At 47.0% G+C, this 16690-nt stretch overlaps 3 protein-coding genes across 3 annotated transcripts; 2 read left to right on the forward strand and 1 right to left on the reverse strand.

Annotated features, from left to right (window-relative positions):
* The first annotated feature begins 1038 nt into the window (after positions 1 to 1038).
* On the forward strand, positions 1039 to 9658 carry LOC8028893. Its single transcript, XM_029988311.4, has 5 exons — positions 1039 to 1478; positions 4676 to 4891; positions 4992 to 5069; positions 8190 to 8279; positions 8630 to 9658. Exons 1-5 carry the CDS (start codon positions 1079 to 1081, stop codon positions 9649 to 9651), a joined length of 1806 nt encoding a protein of 601 aa, XP_029844171.3. The 5' UTR covers positions 1039 to 1078; the 3' UTR covers positions 9652 to 9658.
* Positions 9659 to 12145: 2487 nt separating this feature from the next.
* On the reverse strand, positions 12146 to 15052 carry LOC8028894. The gene is made up of 2 exons (XM_029988312.3): positions 14594 to 15052; positions 12146 to 12739 (listed from the first exon to the last, which is right to left on the reverse strand). Exons 1-2 carry the CDS (start codon positions 14909 to 14911, stop codon positions 12251 to 12253), a joined length of 807 nt encoding a protein of 268 aa, XP_029844172.2. The 5' UTR covers positions 14912 to 15052; the 3' UTR covers positions 12146 to 12250.
* A 219-nt stretch (positions 15053 to 15271) lies between these two features.
* LOC8028895 (U6 snRNA-associated Sm-like protein LSm7) lies at positions 15272 to 15836 on the forward strand. The gene has a single exon (XM_002402226.5). It carries the CDS (start codon positions 15370 to 15372, stop codon positions 15691 to 15693), a length of 324 nt encoding a protein of 107 aa, XP_002402270.3. The 5' UTR covers positions 15272 to 15369; the 3' UTR covers positions 15694 to 15836.
* The last annotated feature ends 854 nt before the right edge of the window (positions 15837 to 16690 follow it).

A 16690-nucleotide genomic window follows, 5' to 3' on the forward strand; every position in this document is an offset into this window, starting at 1 on the left:
TGATTTTTCTACGCAATTCTACGCGATAGAATGAAGTAAAATAGGGACGACAACTGTAATCCCCCCCTGCACACACGCCCGTTGTCGCACACGTCGTTTCGCCAGCAGACGGCCAGAAGAGCGCAGTGGCGCAGCGAGCGCAAGTGTTAATTTATCTCGGCCTCAGGGCTCAGGGTGTGCCGTGTGTACGGAGCAAGGCGACAGGCAGCGCAGGTAGTACAGTGCGCCGGTCAGAGCGCTGTGGATCAGCTGATCGGAAGTGTTGTCTTGAAATTCTTACCCTTTAGGGTGTGCTCCAGAGTTTTGTCCAAATGGATCCGAGTTACTCCGGCGGATCGTATCACGTGACAGCGCAGAAGGAAAAACGCTGGACGCGGGTCACACGCCTCCGAAATGGCACGCACATGGAAGGGACCCAGGATGTCACGCACGTAAAGAACACACGAAAGAAATAACTCAGCCGTTTTCACCACCTCAGAGGTTCTACATAGTAGTAGTAGGCCTCCTCGACATAGCCAAATACAAAAACAGCCCGCTTCGTTCAAATGACGGTGACGTCTTCAACTTGGCATTATTTCCTAATACCGTAATACGGCTTTGGAATCTATGCAGCAGTTTATGCTTGAACTTCTGACACAAACACAGAACATCAGGGAAGTTCACGGTATTTCAGACCGCAAACGATCAAAACACAACGGTCTATGTGCATGTCTCGGAGCTTGCTTGCCTTGGTGCCGAACGTCGAAAACCGCCAAAATTACGAAGGCCCAGCGGGCGTGAATTTACCTCAGATGTCCCAGGAAATGTTGCCTCAATCCAGACATTATCACACTGACCACAGTCGTTCGTAATACACTTTGTGAACCCGAACAAAAAACGAGTTGTTTCACGGCGTATCCAAGGGTACGGAGGCCAGTCAGACCGAACGGGTCGGGCGGGCTGCGACACGAGCGACGCTATGCGGCAGAGAATGACAGCGCGTCACTTTTTCCTGGGAGTTTGTCAACTATCCAGGCTGCTCCCGTCTGTGCCACTCCCTCACCTGCAGCGCCTGCAGCCTGCAAGTAGGCTGCGGGCAATGGCTGCGGGGCTGCGGGGTCGCGGACGTCGCGGATTTCAGATGACGCACATCCGGCTCGTGATCTCGCCGGAATCCACACTGGTGAATTTCCGCCGCCATTGCCGCGTGTGTTTTTGTTCACTTGCGCTGTGTTTACCTTGTAGTCCGCCCGTTCACTCGGACGCAAAAATGGTGTATTGCGCTGTAAGGAACTGTCGTAGTCGTAGTGTTCGACGGGATGGACCCGCGACCAGCGGAACTCGTTTTTTCCGAATTCCGTCCATTATTAAGGGCCAGGACAAGACAACGTACGAGCGGACGGTTCTGCGGCGTCAGGAATGGCTCCGACGGATACGCCGGAACGATCTCGGCGAAAGAGCTGCGGAGCAAAGGATTTGTGGTCGACACTTCGTGTCAGGTGGGGAACTTTGCGACTGATTGGAGGTATCAAAACCGGTCCCGTTGACGGGGGTGCCCCTTTAGCGCTGTACTCGCTGAATGAACGACAGGGCATCTCTTCTGAACGCTCGGTTGGCGCCGCGTCCTCATCCCGTCGCAGTATACACACCCCCTACCAAACTTCCGTGGCGCAAACAGCGCAAATGCGTTAAAATACCGGGCGTTCATGAGAAAAAGAAAAACAAACGTTTTTCAGCTGGTGTGGCAAAAAGCTCCAACTTCGTGAGAATACGACGCTAGAGGTGGGATAGAACGTGAAATTTTGCGAACGTGACGTTACCTGGATCAAAGGATGATTGAGCCGACTTCCATCGAAGTCCTTATATCGTCAAATCAGGAACTGAGATTGTGGTTGCATGTGGCATTTATGTCGGTGAAAATGTTTGTCAGCAAGAAAAAAAAATCAATATTTTTGTCTCTTGCTGACAATACATATTTTTTTTTCGTTCATTGAAATATATGTTACAGGCATTCACGATGTAATTTCTTGTTTTGACAATAAGGTTCAGTGGACGTCGGCTTGTAGAGAAATTTAGACTCCATCAATTATCATTCATTCAGGTAATGTCATGTTCTCAAACGTTCACGTTCCATCCCAACCGTTTGCGACACATTCTCACGGAATTTCAACTTACTGTGATGTAGTTTATTGATGCGGGCCAAAAAACATGGTTCTCATTTCTTGCAAACGCCCCGGTACTTTAACGTGTGCATTTCTTTTATTTAACCCTTTGATGCTAGCAACGAATTCTCACGGAATTTGAGCTTTCTGCGATGCATAGTTTTTTGTGCGGGCTGAAAGACGTGGTTCTCTTTTCTTACGAACGCCCCAGTATTTTAATATGCGCATTTATTTTAAAGCCTTCTATGCTAGTGATGCATTCTCACAGGACTTGAGCTTTCTCCAATGCATAGTTTATTTATACGGGCCGAAAAACATGGTTCACTTTTTTAGAAACGTCCGGCACCTTACGGTGTATTAACGGAAAAATAAAATAGTGCCGAAAAACCGAGGACAAGAAGTGTACCAACAAGCATTATAAATGAAAAAAAAACAAAAACAAGTCACAGTTCTTGCACATGTCAAACTTGTTCAAGATTGGAACTCTTTGCCCCTAATTCTGCGAAAACTGGGAACCATCGCAGACAATGTATGTAGACTTGAAATAAAAACACAGCGTTGACAATTTTTTAGAGGTTGTGATTTTATGTCAAGTCAACGTATGCTGTCTACAATGGTTCCCAGTTTTCGCAGAAGCAGAGTGTGTGTATTGGGGTCGAGCGTTGCCCCTGTGCTGAGCGACATTTTTCTTTCAAGTTGCGATAGAGGCATCGCAAGCGAGCTTGGTGGTGATGTGATCCGGGTGTTTAGGTACATCCATAATTACCTGGTACTGTTCCGGAAAAAAGGCTCTATTCATAGTAGAAGGGTTTTTATTGAAAGTATGCTATTGGTGTTTAAATCACATTCCTGTGGGTTGAACTTCAGAAGAGAAAACCCAGTAGATCGTTGTATACAGTTTTCCAGCGAAGCTATATATGACTCGTTGGCGGGGTTTTTTTTGTGTCCGTTGACAGAAAACCGTCGCGCGTGCCTTACCACTGTTCGCGCACGTTATCATTTGGTCTTGTGGGAACGATGATAAGCCATTAGTCCTCCCCGCATGCGTTTCTCAGTAAAGATTGCGGTTGCATAAGCTGCAGCAGGAACGGCAGAGTATGAAGTTTTCCATATATAAAAAAACCCGCCTAGCAACTAATTTTATTGTTGTTGCAACGGTGCTATGGGTAGGCCACGCACAATTAGGACTTCGAAGAGCAGCGTGAATACGATGAGCGACGAAGCGAACAGCAACGTCAGTATGCTCAACGGCGTCGTGCTCAGGCTAGGCAGCATCCAGTGCTCAGGCAAGCGCAGCAAGACAATCCAGAACTTCACGAAGCGGAGAACACAGCCAAAAGATGCAAGTACCATGAAAACAAACTTGAAAACTTTAGCGGAGCAAATGCTAAACTTAAGAGAATTTCTTGATCAAGAATTTGAATTTAGTTGTGCTGAGTGTGATTGATTGTGGTGCGATAGCGATTTGACCCCAATTGCAAATGTCAGAGATGAAACAAAGAAAGCAGCAGCAATTGAAATGTAGTGCAACATCATGGAGCGCCAGTGGTTCTTTTGGCACCTTCGAAGTTTGTGCTAAAGTCGACAGGAGTAGTGTTAATAGTCCTGCATGTGGAAAGGACCACAGGGTAATGCACGTGTCGTGCACTGTCGGTGTAATTTACAATATTAAATTGTCCTGTGGCAATGTTTACATCGGACAGATCAGTAGATGTGTGAACGAGAAGTTAAGCATGCTCTATTGGTTAGATCAGTGGTTCTCATATGGGGGTCCGCGAAAGCATTCGAGGGGTTTGCGAAGCTTTTCCTCATCAGTCAAGTACGGCAATGAAAGTTGTATTTTTCAGATTAATAAGAAGCGTTCCAATTTTCGGGTGAGTTTTTTCGTGTGTATGTTATTAAGAAACGTCTATTTCACATTATTCCTTAGCTGTATTCATTTATTAAATCAATATCATAATTAACCTATGCCTTTCTTTTACCCTCACCACAAACAGGGTCCTCCCTCATATCCGCCGATCCACAAGGGGTCCACGAAACATCATTGGTTGAGAACCACTGGGTTAGATCATCGCCAGCAGGCAACTTGGCAGTACGCTGTAATGGGTGCAGGTGCAAACCCATTCTTGATAAAACGAGTATCTTGGGACGACACAGTTAACAAATGACTAAAGAAATTTTAGAAGCCTTTTAAATTTTGAAGCAAAAGGATAGGTGCTTCAGTTCGCCTTGTATAGCATTATTTGACAAAGAGCTGGCATTTTTGAGCGGGTTTGACACGTGCAAAGGGCGGTGACTTGGATGTTTTTTTATGATTTGTGATGTTTGTTGATTTGTGTATTTTTCCAAGAAATTAGTTGAGAGTCAGCGCTTTGTTTGTACACTACGTCTTCTTGTCCTTGGTTTTTTGGCGCTGTTTTACTTCTCCGCTAATCATGTACCACCAACTCGCCCAGCTTTCCACCATTTTACAGTGTGCTTTTAATTTAAAGCATTCATACGCTCTGTGTGAGAGAAATTTTGTTTTATCGCAGGCAAGCCTTCTTATCTGCACTGCGTCGATGATCAGGATTGGGCACCCAGTCAGAACCTTGGGTACCCAAACACCTATGGGCGCAGTGACCGCATCGCCCGGCATCAACGAGCCATGCAAAGGGCCAAGGCTCGGGGTGACCGGCAGCGTGAACTCCTACAACGGCAGGAGGTGCCGGGTGTCATGGAGGGTGCAATACCAGCGGTCATTCATATAGGTATGAGCATGCCTCAAAGACTGCAGTTCCACATCATTTGCGTTCGTGCACGGGGATTAAATCATAATTGAGTGTCCATTCCAAAACCTCTTCCCGACAGTGCCAGAGCTGCCATCACCATTGCCACAGCCACCATCACCACCTCAAGCCCAGGATATTGCTGTCAAGAGTGAACCGGGTAAACTCTCTTTCATGCTCAAACAATTGTAAAGTTGGCAGCGTTTTAAATCGGGTCCGCGGAAACTCGGGTCTTTTGGCCACGTGTGACACCCTCTGCGAGTGGCGTAGCCAGGAATTTTTTGCGGGGGAGCTGGGGCAGGCTTGGACGTCCATGACATGTGCGTGGAGGGAGCGATGGGGGGAAGGGAAGGTTCAAAATGCATATGTATATAATAGGATCTGCTAAGGGGGGGGGGGGGGGGGGGACTGAAGGTATATTTGTTGTTTCTCGCATCTTTGCCTACGTTTCTGGCAATTGGCCTGCATGCTTGAGTTTCAATGAAGGTAGATAATGATATAAGCAATGATAGAAAGGACAGGCAAAAAGGTAGATTGACAAACATGCGTTTGCAAAGACCGTGAAATAAGATTTTTTTCAACCAACATAAGAAGAGGTTCAACATGAGCAAATGTGACCCACCAGTGTCCAGGTGAAATTGATGGTAACCAAAAAGTATAAAGTACTCATCGAGCACTCATTTGAGCGAAAGGACATACCCTCACTGCTATAATTCACACACTTTGAACGTATTTGGACATATACGCTACCTACAGGGTGTCCCCCCTGAAATATTTTACAGAGTATTTTACACCGCAAAAACAAGCAATGTATCGCTAAATGCTCGTACTTCGCCCAAAAGTAGCACTAGCAATTCGAACCAGATGCCAAAGTTTTAGAACTAACCGTAATCTTATTCAAAAGTTGTGATTTTCTGAAATTTTGAGTTGAAAAATAGTGGTTGATGGAGCTCTCAAATGCATGGAGCTGGTTATTGAAAATGGGCAAAAATGGGCCCCATTTTTCTATTGAAATTTTGAGAAAATCACTTAAAACTTTTGAATGAGATTGCATTTGGTTCTGAAATTTTTATATCTGGCTCAAACTGCTGAGCACCACATTTGGGTGGAGAATGAGCGTTCAATGATGCATAGTTCATTTTTGCAGTAAAAGAAACACTGTAATCTTTTTTTCTTGGGGCGGGGGGGGGGGGGGTGCTATAGTATATATTTGGAAATTGGCCAAATAAGCATTCCTGAAAATTAGTTGTGTATACAACAAGAAGGAAATGGCAGGAAGAAAAGAGACGGCATTGGACTGTGCTGGGCAGTATTGCAGACGAACACCTTGCTGAGGTGGAATGCTGGGGTTGGCGATGTGTGTGCTGTGCCCCGTCTTGTCTTATGAGGTACTGCAGCCTATGCTACGAGCATTGAGAGCCAATCCATTAGCGTGTCACACGGCCTTCTGGCTGAGCAAACTGACTTGTTGAGTGCATGTGACACGTGTGGAAAACTTGATTGGCTTGCACTGCTCCTAGCAATAATTGCTGTGCATCGTAAGGTGAAACGAAGTATAGTTATTGTTTTGGCCTTGGTACCTTAGGAACGATCTTCAAAGTCAGAAAGGAGAGTGCATTTCTTCTGTCGGCGAATTCAAGTATCAAACATTGTGAACAGTGCAGTGCACTTCTGGTGCCAAAACACAGCAAAGATAAGACCGGATCTTTTCAGATGTTCTGGCCCATACCAGAAATAAAAATGTCAGAGTGCCACAGCAATGCACCTCTTTGCCTTGGACTAAAGAGGTTCAGAAAGCACTCCCACTTTGCAATCTATTACTATATATTGCATAGTGGGATTGTATCAAGTTAAAAAATGACTACTGTCATTGAAGCCAACCAGACTTCCTTTCAGGCACATGAATACCTGATCCGACAGCCGAAAAACTCTTAAAGAAATCAAACCAGTGCCCCTCCCCATTTTTCAGAGCACATATCAATAACCGACAAGCTGCTCTGTGGGATTCTGAAGTCTGGCGCTTGGCTCTCCTTGTGGCAACGCGAAAGAACATGTTGCCACTGACACTTTTGGTCACTCACCCAAAAAGCATCGGGCCTCATTTTACCAGTTGAAACTAGAGTGATGCGGGAAGAGATACGAGTACTATACTCGCGGACAACTTTCTGTAGCATTTCAGTAGAGAAGTGTGTGCATGTACGGCTTTAATCGGTGCCGAAGGTGCTCGAGTGCCTGCGCCCATGGGTTTACTGCGCAGCTGCAGAAGAGTGTCCACGAGTATATCATGAACTAGTTCATGCGCATGTACCGCCAATGCAAAGAAGTCTTCGTTGGGTCTCCATCATGCACAGGGAGATGTGAATATTGAGTTACTTTGTCACAGTGGGATAGATCGGTACTTTTTAGTGAAGGTCGTATTCTATACGTTTGTAACACGGGACAAGTTCACCGCTGGCCGAGTGTTTGTGCAGCGTAGCTTGGAGCACATGGAGGGATAGCATGTGCTGCAGAACCCAGCGTCTTGTGTTCTAACCCTGCCCCTGCCCGTTTTGAACTGGATGAGCACTATACTGCGGACTTTCGTCTAATCCACTTCATAATGCATGTTAAAGGGACACTGACAGGGTATTTGTGCTCGCCAAGGTTTTTATTTGTACGTGGCATAGCAGAACCCAATTACCCAGAACACAATTTGCGGCTCGAAATTTGTTTTTTCCGCTAGAAATCACCGATCGAGAACTGGCCGATTTGAGTTGCGCTCCCTCTCTTCTCTGTGTTCACGCGCCGTTTTCTATTGTTTAGACACAACCACCAAGTATAATCAAAGTCTTGGGTCATCGAAGGCACACACTTAGTACTGAAAATAGAAAAAAATATGATACCCATTTTTTGTGGCTTCTAAAAAGTTGCGAATACGTTGACTGATGAAAAAATAAGTTGCATAGCCATGTGACTTGTGCCAACTTTCTCCTCCTCTATATTTATTCCTCCCCAGTCCAGTTTCAATTTAGAGCAGTTGCATTTCTTGACTTTATTAAAAATATATGTGATGCTGTAGCAAAATATTGATTGGGTAGTCCTCCGACACCATAATGAATCGCCTGGCAAAAAATAAAGCAAAAATTTTGGGGAGTGTCGGTGTCCCTTTACACAGCAGAGGCTAGCGGTCGTACTGCACTGGCTAAATTTATCATCTGGTTGTAAACCAGTCTTGCCATGCTTCAAAGTATTCGACCTTACCCTGTCTAAACATAAACGCCTACTTTGCTTTCTTTTACAGGCTCATCGGTTGATATTAAGCATACCTCAGAGGAACAGAAAGCAAGCGAGCAAGCTCTCTATACTATAAGTCCGTATGCAAAGCCACATGGTAAGTGGTTGAATTGCGATGCTGCTTTCATTCAAGGCGAAATCTTTCAATACCCTGATTAGCTGAGAGAATTGTTACCCAAACTGCAAAGTTGACAGAGAATATGAGACTGCTTTTCTCACCTTTATTCTAAACAATGTGAGTGTGAAGCTTGTGTCATGCAGAAATGTTTATTAACAATCTTTTAGGCACAAAATCCCATCTCGTCCTAACGAATATCCCAAGAAGCAAAATCCTTAATGTATAGTGCACACCCGTGGATAGTTCTTAACGCATAAAGTTTAATGTTTTAGATACGTATAGTCAGGAAAATAAGGCACTCCGTAATACCAACTTCGTGTCGCTCGCAGACGTCTCTTGCCAGACTGAACTGGACATGCGGCTTCTACGGGCCTTCGAAGCCGACCACGCAGCGCTGCAGGAGGAAGTCCGTAGACTCCGCGAAAAGGTTCCGGCCGCCACAGACAGCGAAGGGGCGTTTAACAAAAGCGACGAGTGCGTGTCGTCCTCCACCGGCCTGCCCACCTTTTCCGTCCTCTCGGCCCTCTTCTCCCTGGCGTCTCCCCTCGTGAGGCATACGGCAAACAGCAGCCTGTCCCTCTTCCAAGAGATGCTGCTCTTCTTCAGGAAGCTGAGGTTCAACAGCCCGCTGCAGGAGCTGGCCCGCAGGTACGGCGTGTCGCAGGCAACGGCGTCGAGGATCTTCAACCGCTGGCTGGATGTCTTCTTCGTCGTGGCCGGAGACCTGGTCCACTGGCCCAACGCTTGGTCCCTCAGGCAGACGGTGCCGATGGCCTTCCGCGACTGCTTTGGCACGAGGGTCCCCATAATCCTCGACTGTTTCGAAATCGTCCTCAACTCCCCATCGTGTCAGATCGCGCGAGCGTCCACGCTGTCGCCCCGTACTAAGCGCAATGCTGCAAAATACCTTGTCGGCATTGTGCCTCAGGGAGTGGCGACGTTCGTGTCCAAAGGTTACGGCGGCGGTGTCAGCAACGAGGCGCTGATGGAGCACTGTGGCATCTTGGGTCGGCTCGAACCGGGAGACCTGGTGCTTGTGGACGGCGGGTTCATGGCTGCTCGGGGCGCGGGTCTCCAGTGCGCGGAGCTGGTGCTGAACGAGGGTCGAAAGCAGCTCTCGTGCAGGGACGTGGAAAGCACCGAGGAATTTTCGGACGTCTGTGCTCACGTGGAGAGGCTGATTGGATCGGTGAGGGACAAGTATTCGATTTTGGCCAGCCAGATTCCAATCGAGTTTGTGACTACGAGCGAGAATGCGACGGTCACCACGCTTGACAAATTGGTCGTTGTCTGCTGTGCTTTCTGCAATCTCTGTCCCTCAATTATGCCTTTTGAGCAATACATTCTTTAAAAAGTCACTCGGGCCCAAACTTGTTTTGCGTTCGACATCGTGCAAGTGTGTGTACTCGAGCCATGTCGCCACTAAAAACAAAAATCAAATGTCTTCGTGAAACCGCATTCAAAAACTACCGTAGAATACCGTGCATCCACCCATTCCACATTAAGCACCCACCCCTAAAATTTGAAACATCTGAAAACTTATGCAAAGTACATATATATGTAAAATTTATGATCTCACATGCACCCATTCCTGTTTTTTCGTGATCATCTTCATATTTTGAGTGGGCGCCTGCTCGGTATTTTATGGTAGGCATTTTACCGATGATATTTTTATTTCATCCCCAAGGAAGAAATCTTGGGGGTTCTTTTGACGCTGTCAGTGTCATGCTCGACTATATGTGCTAAACCATGCATTTTCTGGGGGGTTCTGTTGTTTTGAGTTTCCCCAGTCTTGGCTCTTCAAAATGTTTGCCTACACGCCTCGAAAGATTGACATTGGGAACTTAAAAAATGTGCAAATCAGCGGTTGAAGCTTACTACGGAGCATTTAGGAAAGTGACATAGCATTTTACAAAATTTCCCCGGGATCAGCCCAGCTTAAAGCCAGAAGCTGAAGGGGAGAGGATTATCACTTATAAACAGAAACAGCCTTTTGATGTCTCCAACGAAATACATAGCTTTTTAAAGTGTTTCTAATAAATTATGGTTGCCACAGCTGCCGAGTCTCATTCTGTTTCCTAGGATACAAAGGCAAGTGGGTTGCAGTGAAGGGGCATCTAGGTTCATGGAAATTACAGTTGGGCAAATAATAATCGATGCTCTGACCTACACTCAACCAAGGCACTGCACGGCAGTGCACGCAGCACCTCTGCTTTTGTTAGATGCCAAATTATTTGGTTATTGTCTAAGACTAACAGCATGCATGTACCCAAGACTAGGGTTCCCAAACTTCGAAATTTCATGGACATTAAATTTCATGGGACTCCATGCACATTTCTTTCCCATCGCTTTATCATGGTGACATTCATTCCTTTCACACAATTGTCCTCTTGTATGTCTTCTTGCTATTCATCATAACTTTGCCCTCTGTTCCTTCGAGTTTTGTTGCACTAATGCTCCAATAAACATAGGGTGTCTCAGCAAAGGCTTTCGAAAATCCCTAAAGATAGGGTGGTCGAGGGAGAGAGAAACTCTTTTTGGTAACAAATTGGCAGCCACAGTGGACATCAAGCGTTGCAAGGAAAAGCACATACTAATTAGAGAATTTACTAAGTAACATTTTAATGTGAAAAAAACAACAAAAAAAAAACATATAGTTCCAATGAGAAACTTGTTAAAGGGATATTGAACCGAAATTTCGAGCTGCACACCTGTACAGATACGCGGGATGCTGCAAAACCCAAAAACACTCATACAGCAATATTTCTAACGGATCGCCATATTTTTGGAAAAGAAGTGTGCGATTGAACACGGCCGACGAGACAAGTCGCGTCACGATTCTCATTCCCTCTCCTCCTCACTATGTCCCGTCTAGCAGGTGAACTGAAGCGAGCCCGCTTCCCCTCATTCTCAAATGTTCCAAGAGGACAATGGCGTCATAACCCTCGCTTCATCACGCCCTTCTTTTCCAAAAGTACCGCCATCTGTTCGAGATATAGATATATGAGTGATGTTTTGCAGTTTGTAGCATCCCAATCAACGCTTCTGTCGCCTTGTATTACGAAATCCAAATTTCAGTTCAGTATCCCTTTAAAGGCCGACGACAAGACTTGAGATTCTACAAGGCAGAAGATCCTCCTTGTCGTGCTGGGCTGTGGCCGGCGGTGGAACTGCATGGCTTACCAGCGACGGCAAGCAAGCAACTGAGCGTCCAGAGCCAGAAACCAAAAAGCATCTTTACCCAATGAGGCAATGGCTTTTTACACGACGCGGGCACAGTGTTTGCAACCCGAATACTGAAAGTGTCGAAACTTGGCACTAGTGCCGCCCACAACACTCCTCACCATGGCGGAAGAGGAAACGGGCAACTGTAGATCGCCTTGTAGGGGGGGAGGAGGAAGCGACGGAAAAATGGAAAGCACAAATTGGTTGTCGGTCTTTAGGCATCATCGAAAACCACTAAATCAATTAATTTTAGAGCTACAAGGCAGGGGTAGCATTTTACGGAGTTCTGAGAAAAAAAAACTTGCAGCTTGGATGCGTTTTTCATTGAAACCATATGGTAATTTCCATTCGTTAAAAAGTTAATAAGTAAATTTGACTTTGTTATAGAGCTAATTAGTACAAGTTTCAGAATCCTTGATGTCTGCCATTGCTGCCAGTTCGTTCGCAAAAAGAGTTCCTTTCTTTCAAGACTAGCCAGTTTTTAGGGAATTTAGCCTTTGCTGAAACACCCAGACTATGTTCACAGCAAGCTGCAGTGTGCTGTCTTCCATGTCGTGCTGTCTTACAATCATTCGTAAGCTAAAGGAAAACAAGAAAAAACAAACTCGCGACAGCGGGAATCCAGCAGGGCAAAAGTAAAATTTATAGGAACGAAAACGAGACAAACACGCTTAGGCTTGGAGTGTCCAGTCTCTGGCCGTCAAAAGAACAACAATCTCACAAGCTCAAGGGGGAACGCCGGTGTCTGAAACAATCTCTTCGCTGTGCCCAGTCGGAGCATAAAAGTGGGAGTACCCTTCGGTTAAGGCTAGGAATGCCGGCCGCGTCCCCGACGCGTGCATCCGTCTGAGGAACAGGTTCCATTCCTCTTCACTAGGCTTGGGAATGCTTCGTCTCTGCCTCCCAGCCGCCTGCATCTCGCTGCCGCCGGGCCGTCTTTTCTTTGCCGTCGCGGACGAGAAGTCCATGTCGGCGATGGGGCAGCAAGCCACATCCTTGAGGTAAATGGGCTCCGGAGTGTTGGGTAGCTCGTCGCCGGCGTCGCCTCGCTCCTTTACAATGGCTTCTAGGTAGAACAGCACGGCTGCAATGTGCGAGCAGCATTCTTCGAGTCCAGCCATGCAGGTACAGTGTGCTAGCTCCACTGCCCCGTCTGCTTGAAGCAGGAGCCAGGGTTTGAGGGGCTGCGAGTTGGGGCCCTCGGGCTGGTTCACCTGTAAAGCATTGCACAAAAATTGCTTGAGTTAATGTCTGCACACGCAGAATCTCGTGAACGCTTTCTAAATGGTCGACGTACGTACAAAAACGTCTGCTGTAGTGCACCGTTCCCGATATTTACTGGCAATCGCCGCTTGCTACAGGGGCGGCATCGGTGGCCAAGCGTGTTGGTGCACCGCAGACAGGAGCACATAGGGAAAGGGTGGTGGGGATTGAACCCAGGGTTCCTGGGTTCGATTTTCCTCCTGGCCGTTTTGATCTGGACGAGCGTCGTACACCAGCGTGCAGTCGTGCAACGCTACTGTGGGGTGCACGTTAAAAGACCCCGGGCTAGCTGTGGAATGGCACTGGCCATATTTCTCGCCCACAGCGGAGACACTAGACGCCCATTGGTCCTAACTGACTTCCCGCTCGCGACAATGTTACTCGCTACACTCCGTTTAGCCTTACGATGAACCGCAGCAGACACTTGGAGCCATCCCAGCCAACCCAGCACTGCGAATGTATCATGTGACTATGTGCCCTGTATGTCGCTGCGCCCCAGCCAAAGGCCACGAGACATTCGCACGGCTTTGGATTGGCTTCAATGCCTCGTAGCCTCCGCTGGGATCCGTCGTAAGGTAAGACGGAGCATAGGTGGTATCCACTGGACACCGCATTTCAGGAGACTGCTCACGGCGCACGCTCGGGAGGAGTTTCTCGTCAGTTCTCCTGCAACCACAAGTAAAGAGGGGAAGGAGAAATTCTCTTATCACCGGGACTTCTTTGTGTGCCCCTGACTTCCCTATAGGAGCTTTGCACACATGCCAGATTACAGCTGCCCTAGCTGACCTTCTCTCTCAGTACCCAGACACCGAGCCAGTCAAGTGGGCGTTGACGAGCTTCTACAAAGGCCGATGCCAAGGAGAAGGACACGGTAGAATCTAAAATGGCAATAACCTGCCATCATGACAGGCAATAACCTGCCTGTCACAAAGTGAAGTAGACATAATAAGAGGAAACAAAAAATGAAGATCAGTCATTGCCCTGCACATGCACAGCTCCTGCAAAGCGTCTATACTCTCACAAACTGTGCAGTGCAGCCAAAGCTACAGGGGAGAGAGCGTATGCCAACCTGTTCAAGAGGAGGGAAAGGAGGAACGGGACAAAACGGCTGGGATTCCCCCAGTCCCCCCTCTTGAACAGGTCGGGATACGCTCTCTCCCCTGTAGCTTTGGCTGCACTGCACAGTCATCTACGAGAGTATAGAAGATTAAGCCGTCACTCAAATTTGTACAAAAGCAGCTTTACCCTCACTTCCGTGGAGGTGCGAAAGCAGTAGCGAGCTCAGTTATGGTTGCCAGTGAATACCAGTATAGCTGCGACGGACCTTTAAGGTGTTCACTAGTTCAAAAGGTTCTGAACTGCACTCTGCAGTACAACACTGAAGACCGCATTAAAACCGACAACCTTCAACTACCGGGTTCACAAATAAAGTTTTCATTCTTTTTTTGCGGTTCAATTGTACAATATGATGCACCCATGGAAGCATCACCTGGAATAATGAAAGCCTGTGAACAGCCTCCATACTGGACATGAGGCCCAGCCCAGACACAGCCCTCGTGTTCAAAATGTTTCGGCGCTCAATCTAAGTCAATAACGTCAAGATGCCAGTGCGCGGGCTACCATTATTCTGGTTGGTGTTGCCCTCATAGCACAGTGTCAGCTTGCGGAGTAATTGTGTAAAGGTTGAGGGCGCAGGTAAGCTGTTGATTAAGCAACATAATAAAACCAGAGTTGTGTCCGAGACGGTCCTTCCATTTGCGGAGCCTTTCCTTCCACAGAACCACTGGCATTCATCGCGATCTCACCTTGCCGACGACGACGACCATTCCGTCCGGCAGCACGCGAAGCTTTGGCACCTCTACCCACTCGCTCACCAAGAAGTTGTAAGCTTCCAGCTCTTTGTAGGCCTTCAACTGTGCGCGAGTGATGAACTTCGTGCCGTGTACCAAGTAATCGTTGATATCGACCCTCTCGACTCTCGGGACACCTGCAAGTTCAAAGTTAAGTTCCTTCGAAGTCAACGCCAGCGGGTCTGCTCCGTTGCAACGACGAACTTTGTCGATGTAGGCGGTCTTCGCAGGCCCGTCAAGGGTGTTCGCGTACGCGCTGAGCCGTACAGACATTGCGAAGAGTACCAAAAACAAAACACCGTACACCACGTAACCAATATCTAACCTAAACAACGAGAAAACACGTTGCACGGAAGGCACTCAAACCACTCAAACTGCTCAAACTATGCGGCAAACAACGCCAGTAGATCAAACACTTGGATTGGATTTGGGACTGACCGCCTTACTTTTTTGTCTCAGCGGCATTCATCATTTCACCACTTAATGATTTGTTGCTATATTTTTTAAATAAACAGTAATTTGAATGTTTTCATTTTATACCAAAAACACAATTAAAAAGAAATTGTAACAAAACGTGTGCTTTGCCGAATCCAGAGTCTACGAAAGTATTCTCTTAGTTCACGATCCAATCCAATCTAATCCGAAACATCCAAAACGTTTGTAATCCGACAATCGTGGCTGTAGCGGCGTGCTTTTCGAGTTGCAACAAAACCCACTGCCTGTGAACCACCATGTCCAACGTCAACACAGGAGACAAGGAAAAGAAGCGGAAGGAGTCTATCGTCGACCTCTCCAAGTACCTGGACAAAGCCATTCGCGTCAAGTTCCAGGGCGGCCGGGAAGCGACTGGCATCCTGAAAGGCTACGATCCTTTGCTCAACTTGGTCATCGACAACGCCACCGAATACCTGCGCGACCCTGACGACCCGTACAAGCTCACGGAAGACACCAGGACCCTGGGACTGGTTGTGTGCCGAGGAACCGCAGTCGTGGTGATCTGTCCCGTCGACGGCATGGAGTCCATTCCCAACCCTTTCGTGCAACACGAAGGCTGAACACTGATGTTATCACTTGTTGGTTTGTTCATTTTATTATTATTTTTTTAAATCTGGGTCCGTCTCCTAATCCATCCTATGTCAACAAGTACTGTCACCGGAGTCATCGATATGTTCCCTAGAATAAATGGGTAACGCGCGCAGGTAACGCGCGCAGAGTTTGATTTGAGAACGGAGCCTGTGAGGACCGTACGCATGGCGTAAGGCCGAGTCGAGTGCTGTGGTTAATTAATTAAGGGAGAACAACAAAATGAAGCCAATAGAAATCTAGCGTGTGGACCATTCTATCTGCAGTCTTGACCAGCAAGTTCCCGTGAAAAATCATGAGCCATTCCACTCTGAAGGTGGATGACCAGCAAAGCTATTTAGAAATTAGCACACGACACACACCCGCTGAGAAGCGGAGGAAACTAGACACGGTGCGACGGGACTGCCACCACGGGAGAGCGGAAGGAAACCAGGCACGCAAGCGCTTGGAACGACAACAAAGAAAGGGCAGTGCAAGTGTAGACATAGCTGATGTGGCTTGCACAGTGGCAAATCTTTGAGAAACCTTTATTATCTACATGAGAGTCTACTGATCTTGAAAATGGTGCCTATTGATAACTAATCTACTGAAATGCAAGTCTAAGTAATGAGATTTGTAAGCTTTTGCATAGAATGAAGCAATTTTGCATCAAATTCGGGACCAGAGTTTTTGTTGCACACAAAAAATCCACAGAACCCTAGCCATAAACAGCTTCGTTGTGATAAAAGTGACAAGTAATATTTTAGGCTTTTAAAGCAGCCATTGAAAGCACCATTACTAGGCAAGTAAACCAACATTGCTTGCATTAATGCAGTTAAGCATCATCAGCTACAGAACGTGCCAGTGAACAAGCAATCGTCTCCATCACTTCCCAAGTGTGGTGACCCATTTAGAGGCTTGTCCATAGTTAAAAGGGCCCTGCAATCATATTTAAGCTACCTTTTTTGCAGTTTCCACGTCTCTTGGGGT

The sequence above is a fragment of the Ixodes scapularis genome, unplaced genomic scaffold, assembly GCF_016920785.2.
Source record: "Ixodes scapularis isolate PalLabHiFi unplaced genomic scaffold, ASM1692078v2 PGA_scaffold8__174_contigs__length_109621045, whole genome shotgun sequence".
NCBI lineage: Eukaryota > Metazoa > Arthropoda > Arachnida > Ixodida > Ixodidae > Ixodes > Ixodes scapularis.